Here is a 6,796-nt window from a genome sequence, read left to right as displayed (position 1 = left end):
CCCCCCCCCCCCCCCCGCGCCCTCAGAAGAGCTTTCACAAAACCTGCCTTCCAGAAGGTCTGGGTGTTCTGGTGGTCACACAGGCTCCTGGGGGGTGGGGGGAATCCTGGCCTGGGACTGTCTGGTGATGGTTGGGGACCTCTTCCTCCCTCTGCGCTGACACGTGTCCCTGTGCAGGCGCTCCATGAAGTACACGCTGTGCAGCGACAACCATGGCGTCAAGCCCCCCACCCCGGAGCAGTACCTGACCCCGCTGCAGCAGAAGGAGGTGTGCATCCGGCACCTGAAGGCGCGGCTGAAGGACACGCAGGACCGGCTCCAGGACCGGTGAGCCGCTGGCGAGGGGCTGGGGGCGGGGGGGACAGCCCTGGAGACGTACTGAGCCAGAGACCTAGGGTCCTGGGGCACTTCTGGGAGGAAGGAGTGGCTGAGGGCTTCCCGGCACCCGGGCCGCCCTGTCTTATCCAAAGAGCCCCTTCCCAGAGCCCCCAGGCGCCTCTGTGCTCCCCTCAGCTGCTCTCCCTGACTGTAGGCAGCTTCCCCTGACAGCCGGCCAGTCCTCCCCACACCCCAAGGCAGCGCTCTCCCACTTTGGGCCTGGCAGCCCTGTTTAACCACTTCCTATCCCCCGGCTCCTTTCCACCTGGGAGCAGGGGCACAGGGGCGCTGGCTCCCCTTCCCTGGGGGAGGGACTGGGGGCTGGGAACACCCCCTCAGCCCCAGTTTGTTTTCCCCCAGGGAGTAGTGGGGTGGGGGTGGGGGCTCTCAGCCCACCCGTTCAGGCCCCAGAAGCCTTTCTGCGCATCTACTTATGGATGATGTGAGATCCTGAGAAACGTTTCTCAGGCTCCTACCCAGCCCGGGGGTCCCCCCGGAACCCCCCACGGTTCCATCCGAGCTTGTTCTCCAGACCTGAGGGCAGACTCCTACCCTCTCAGCTGCTTCCTCTCTGGGCCGCAGCCACGTCTTTATGTTTGATGCTTCAGAGCAGCCCTTGGATCCCTCATCATCTTAAGCATCTCTGCGCTGTGTCGGTTAAAACACGCAGCCGCCGGGAGCTGAGGGCCAGGGCAGGCCACCCTGATCATGGTGTCCTTCCTCTCTTTAAAAAACGATACTGTTTGCCCCTCTAAAGTGTACAATTCAGTGATTGTTAGTATGGTCACAGAATCACGCAACCCTCACTAATATCTAATTCCAGAATATTCCCATCACCCCAGAAACAAATGCCATTCCCAGCAGCGGCCATGGCCCAGGCCCCCGGTTGCCACTAGGCTTTTCTGTCTTTTCGGATCTGTCTGTCCTGGACTTGGCAATCGAAAGCAAACCATCCGCTATGCAGGAGCCTGCCTTCTGTGGCCAGAGCTCTGCCAAGCAGCCAGTCCGGTCTGGACCTGTTGTGGTTTTGACCCACAGGAAGTTACAGGTGGCATTCTGTGGGCCACCCTGTCTGGAGAGTTGAGATTTCTATTTTTAGATCCCATCGTCTCCTCAGTGGTGCCCGGGGTCTGCCTGGCCATTTGCACTAACGTCCTCAGGAAGCAGACAGCCCATCTCCCCACTTCCTTTCTGGGGCTGGCCCGGTGGCTGGAGCAGGCCGTCCACCCTGTGTGGTTTGGGCACGATGCCCTGGCATGGGCGTGCCAACACCTCAAATCCCTGGCTGCTCTTACGGAAACCCGTGGCAGCTCTTTGCTCTGCAGACATGCGGCATGCTCTCCATGCGTTCACTTTGATAGGTACCTGTCTCCTGCAGTCACCTCCCTTCCCCTTAAAGAAGCTTCTAGACTCTGTGCTTTTGTTTGCTCTTTCCCCACTTCCTGAGATGGCCTTGCTGCTGTCTTGCTTCCTTGGCAAATTCGTCTTTCAAGGCTTGGTTCAAATGTAACGTCCTAGACGGGGTGGGGAGACCACAGCTCCCTGGCCTGGGGTCCTGCTGGCTCCAAGGGGAGAGGGGCAGGGCCCGGCCACACTGAGCATGCCCAGCCCCTTCCCCCGAGCTCACACTCCCTCCTAGGGCTCAGCGTCCGGACAGAGGGTTTCCTAGACTGAGGGTCCCCCGTGCCTGCTGGTACATCTGTCATTGCCGCTCTGAGCAGCTCCGGCTCCCCACCGCCATCACGGAGTGGTGTCCCGTTGAGTGGTCCAGCCCATCCCTCTCCAGATAATGCCGTTGCTGACCTTCACGGCCACCGCGGCCACCTTCACAGTCCCTGTGACATACTGCAGAGCGTGAGTCCTGGCCTCATGTCCTGAACTGAACATTCCATCTGACTCTGAGAAGCACATGGTGCTTGATGTAGGATGATCTCTCTGCTGGACTCCTAACCCTCAGGGCAATGGTCTAGCCATGTGTGGATTGCATTTCTGTGAATTCGGGGCACGTGGGCTGCATGGCTGGGCATGGGGTGCTGGGGTGGGCATTCCCCGGCAGGACATGCCATCTCCAGAGTGGCTTTCCTCCGTCCTCATTGCATTCACTGCATCCTGTCCCATCTCGCGCTGCCTTTCCCTCCAGACTTGATAGGCTGTTTATCTACCTCACCTCCCTCCCCCACACCCTGGACTCGTCTGTAACTCGGGGGATTTAAAACGCCTGCATCAGGCTTGCCTGGCACGTGGCCTCTTCTCTTGGGAGTGGCCTGTACTGTTTTGTCCATCTTTTAGGCCGACCCCCCCTTCACCGTAGATACAAAGCAGAGACATTAAGTGCATTTGAAAGAGAGCCATCCGTTGTCATCGTTTTTTTCTGCTCCACCCACCACTCTTCATCCCCCCCCCCCACCTGCTTAAGGGAAGGTGTGAAATCAGCAGTCTCCCCCAACGTGGCGGCTGGAACATTCCTCAGCAAAGCAAAGCAGCCCACGGCCTGTCCCCTGCATCCCCCGCCATGGCCGGTTTTCACCACCGGATTTCGTAGGAGGCCACGTTCCTTTCCCTAGAGCGGAGATTTTAGGTTTAGTTTTTATTGCCTCGTGTTAAGAGTTTAAAGTGGATGTGTCTGGGTTTTATAGTAACATTGATTTATATGCTGAGCATCTTCCTTGTCTAATCTTTTCTGTAGGTCATGGATTTAAATGGGGACAGTCGTCTGCATTTTGGCCGCCAGGGCCGGGGATGCAGAAGGGCCTGGACATGGCTTCTCCCCCGGGAGGAGGCGCCCCTTGGCCGCCCCCTTACCCCCCATGGAGTGAGGAGGAGGCACTGGGTCACGCCTTGTGTGTTCAGCTCTGGGCTGGAGGGCACAGCCCTTCTGTGCTTGGTGATAGCCCTTCCCTGCCTCCCTTGGTGGTGGTGACAGGCCAGGCAGTGAGCATGTGTGTCTCCTCCGCTCACAGGGACACGGAGATTGATGACCTGAAGACGCAGCTGTCGCGCATGCAGGAGGACTGGATCGAGGAGGAGTGCCACCGCGTGGAGGCCCAGCTGGCCTTGAAGGAGGCCCGCAAGGAGATCAAGCAGCTCAAGCAGGTCATCGACACGGTCAAGAACAACCTCATCGACAAGGACAAGGGGCTGCAGAAGTACTTTGTGGACATCAACATCCAGAACAAGAAGCTGGAGACACTGCTGCACAGCATGGAGGTGGCCCAGAATGGCCTGGCCAAGGAGGATGGCACTGGTGAGTCAGCCGGCGGGTCCCCCGCCCGCTCCCTCACCCGCAGCTCCACCTACACCAAGCTGAGTGACCCGGCTGTGTGCGGGGACCGCCCACCCGGCGAGCATCCCGGGGCCTCCACCGAGGACGGGGCTGACAGCGGCTTCGTGACAACCGACGACACGCTGAGCCGGACGGACGCGCTGGAGGCCAGCAGCCTGCTGTCGTCGGGCGTGGACTGCGGCCCCGAGGAGGGCTCGCTGCTCGGCGGCTTCGGCCTAGGCCCCCGCTTCCCCGCCAGCAACACCTACGAGAAGCTCCTGTGCGGCACGGAGGCCGGCGTGCAGGTCAGCTGCGTGCAGGAGCGTGCCATCCAGACAGACTTCGTGCACTACCAGCCCGACCTGGACGCCATCCTGGAGAAAGTAACCCGGGCCCAGGCCTGCGGGGCAGTCCCCGAGCCAGGGGGCAGGTGCCCAGAGCCGGAGCCCCGCCCCCCGGGGCCCAAAGACCCCACCTCGGCGGTGGTGGTGACGGTGGGTGACGAGCCCGAGGCCCCGGAGCCCATTACCCGCGGGCCAAGCCCGCACCGGCCCGGCGCCAACCCCAGCCCGTCGGTGAGTGTGGCGTGCCCCATGGAAGAGGAGGAAGAGGTGGCTACGGCCGAGAAGGAGCCCAAGAGCTACTGGAGCCGCCACTACATCGTGGATCTGCTGGCCGTGGTGGTGCCCGCTGTGCCCACAGTGGCCTGGCTGTGCCGCTCACAGCGACGCCAGGGCCAGCCCATTTACAACATCAGCTCCCTGCTGCGGGGCTGCTGCACGGTGGCCTTGCACTCCATCCGCAGGATCAGCTGCCGCTCGCTGAGCCAGCAGGGCCCAGCCGGGGGGCCGGGCGGCAGCTCCCAGCTCTGAGGGGCCGGCAGCCCAGCCAGTGGCTCTGGCGGCCCGACCACGGATTGTAGGGGTGCTGCTCTCCCTCTGGCCCATTCCCGGAGGGCAGCGTCTTATTTATTTAGTCTTGGGTTTGGACGTGTTTTTGTTTTTTTTTAGGATGTGAACCATGTCAGGGGGCTGGGAGTCAGGGTTGGGGGAAGGCGTCCCAAAACATGGACGGGAGACAAGGGAAGAGAGACCGAAGGCAGGGAGGCACGACCGATTGGACAAATGGCAGAGAGAGGAGGTGGCAAGGTCACCCCCCACCAGCCTGGCCCTGTTCTCCTGGACCCTCCCACAGGGCAGCCCTGGCCCACAGTGTCTCTGGTGTGTTGATCTGGAGAGGCTGGGCCCGGAGACTCCGGGAGCCTCCATGCCCCCACCCCTACGTCCTGTCTGGTGGCCTCCAGCCCACGCCTTCTGTCTCAGGCCACCCCTTGCCCTCGGTCCAGCCTCCTGGGCCAGCATCATCTCCTCGCGTGGAGGTGGCTGCCTCCCAGAGCACAGGCAACTGGCCCAGGACTCTGAGCGGGGTCTGCGGCCACCAGCTTCTGGCTGCGATCCCAGCATCTGCAGGCTGCTCCCCACACCGGGACTCGAAGCATCATCCAGGCCATGGGCCAGAGGAAAGGCCGTGGTGGGCAAGAGGTGGCAGAGCACAGCGTGGGTTCTCCGTGTCTGTTCGTCCTAGACCTTCCCCAGGGTGTCTTTCCCTCTCGGCGCTTTTGGCCACGTCAGATCATTCCTCCCGTGACAGCTGAGCCAGGCAGGCTAGCACCAGGGCCGGCGTGGGTACTGGAGCCCCGGCCCCCCGCCCTCACCTGCACAAGTGGAGGAGGCAGGGGCCGGCAGCTCCAGATGGGAGGGTGGGGCAGCTCCTCTGGCCTTCTGAGNCAGCTGGTTTGAGAAGCCAGAGGCCGTGACTGTCCCCTGGAACTCACCCCAGCTCCCTCCGAGGGCTTCTGGCTCAACTTCTGCTTTGCACTATGTTCACTTTGGGCTTGGTTCTCACGCACCCCAGCCTCTCCACTGAGGGGCTGCTGGCCTTCTAGGGTGAGGATTCCTGAACTCAGACCTAGCTGCCTCTGGAAAGAATTCCAGCAGGAAGACTGGCCAGATGGGATACTGAAGCCATGATGTTCATCCAGGCTGAAGCAGGGTGCCCTGGGATGTCTGTCTCCCAGGCAGGGATGGGTTAGGGCAGCTGGGGGTGCCCTGAGCCTCCCCACTCGCAGCCTGAGGCCAGGTGGCCTGGGAGCTTCACCGCCCCCCTTCCCTGGGACCACATCTGGTCCCCCAGCAAAGCTGCTGACCTGTTACCACCACTGTTATTTTATGAAGTAAACCCGCTCCTTCTCCATTGTGGGGTTTACTGGTCACCCCTCCTTCAGAGGTTGGGCCCCACATTTGGGGGGGAGGACCCTGTGTCTTACTTGCCCCTCCAGCCCAGGGGCCACTCTGGTTCTCTGCCAAGGCTGCTTGCCCACCCCTGCCACTCTGACAGCTGCTGCCTGACTTAGGGGCTCTGCCTTTCCTCTCTGCGCCCTCCACTCCAGGGGGGCACCTGCATGCACTGGACATGGGCATCCAGCCCAGCCATGGGGGCAACAGCCCCCTCTGCCACATGCTTTGTGCCTCCAAAGCTCCCCCCGCCGGTTGGGGCCTCAGACCAGCCATCCAATGTGGAGCACCCTCACCCCAGCCAAGCCGCACCCGAACTCCTGGGGCCCGGCTGGGGCTGCCCCACAGACACTGGGGTCGTGACATGGAAGGGCCGCGGACAAACCCATTCCAAAGCCAAGCCGGGACTGGCCGTGGACCCAGCCTCCTGTGCCGTGTACTCACAAAGCTGCGTAGTGTCTCCTTAGAAATAGTCAAAGCTTTGCCGAGAAAATAAATGTATGACTATATTTGACAACATAAAATCTATATATTTTTCACCACTGGAATCTAGTCGAGCTGCGTAGCCCCTCTGCTCTTGTCTGTGTCTTGCTCTCTGTGGCCTTCCTGTCGTGTCTTGTGTTTTGGTGGATGTGGTCCGGGCTGGGGCTGGAGCCCGTGCCGTGCTGCCAGAGAAGGCCCTCACCAAGGGCAGCACATGAGGTGAGGGGGGCCGCTGCCATGTCCGTTCCTGCTCCAGGTTGCAGGGCCCCAGCTCACAGCGTTTAGGGTCTTCTCTTTTGGGGCCTTTGACGGGATTTACTTCTTCCTTGTGTCAGCAGAGGTGGCAGCCCTGCGCTGGCCTGGGACGGACCCTGGGGCT

General features: G+C 61.5%; 1 protein-coding gene across 2 annotated transcripts in view; it reads left to right on the top strand.

The window, feature by feature from the left end:
- The window catches only part of SNPH (syntaphilin), a 9,720-nt gene extending 4,328 nt beyond the window's left edge, over nt 1–5,392 (top strand). For both annotated transcript variants that reach the window (XM_077766892.1, XM_077766890.1), the window contains exons 3-4: nt 178–327; nt 3,339–5,392. In XM_077766892.1, the coding sequence (XP_077623018.1) occupies nt 178–327; nt 3,339–4,512 (1,324 nt within the window). In that variant the 3' untranslated portion in view covers nt 4,513–5,392. The remainder of the gene's footprint in view (nt 1–177; nt 328–3,338) is intronic.
- The last annotated feature ends 1,404 nt before the right edge of the window (nt 5,393–6,796 follow it).

This window comes from Crocuta crocuta, unplaced genomic scaffold (assembly GCF_008692635.1).
Source record: "Crocuta crocuta isolate KB4526 unplaced genomic scaffold, BGI_CrCroc_1.0 scaffold15, whole genome shotgun sequence".
NCBI lineage: Eukaryota > Metazoa > Chordata > Mammalia > Carnivora > Hyaenidae > Crocuta > Crocuta crocuta.
Note: the sequence above shows the minus strand (reverse complement) of the source record. Positions and strands in the feature narration are given on the sequence as shown.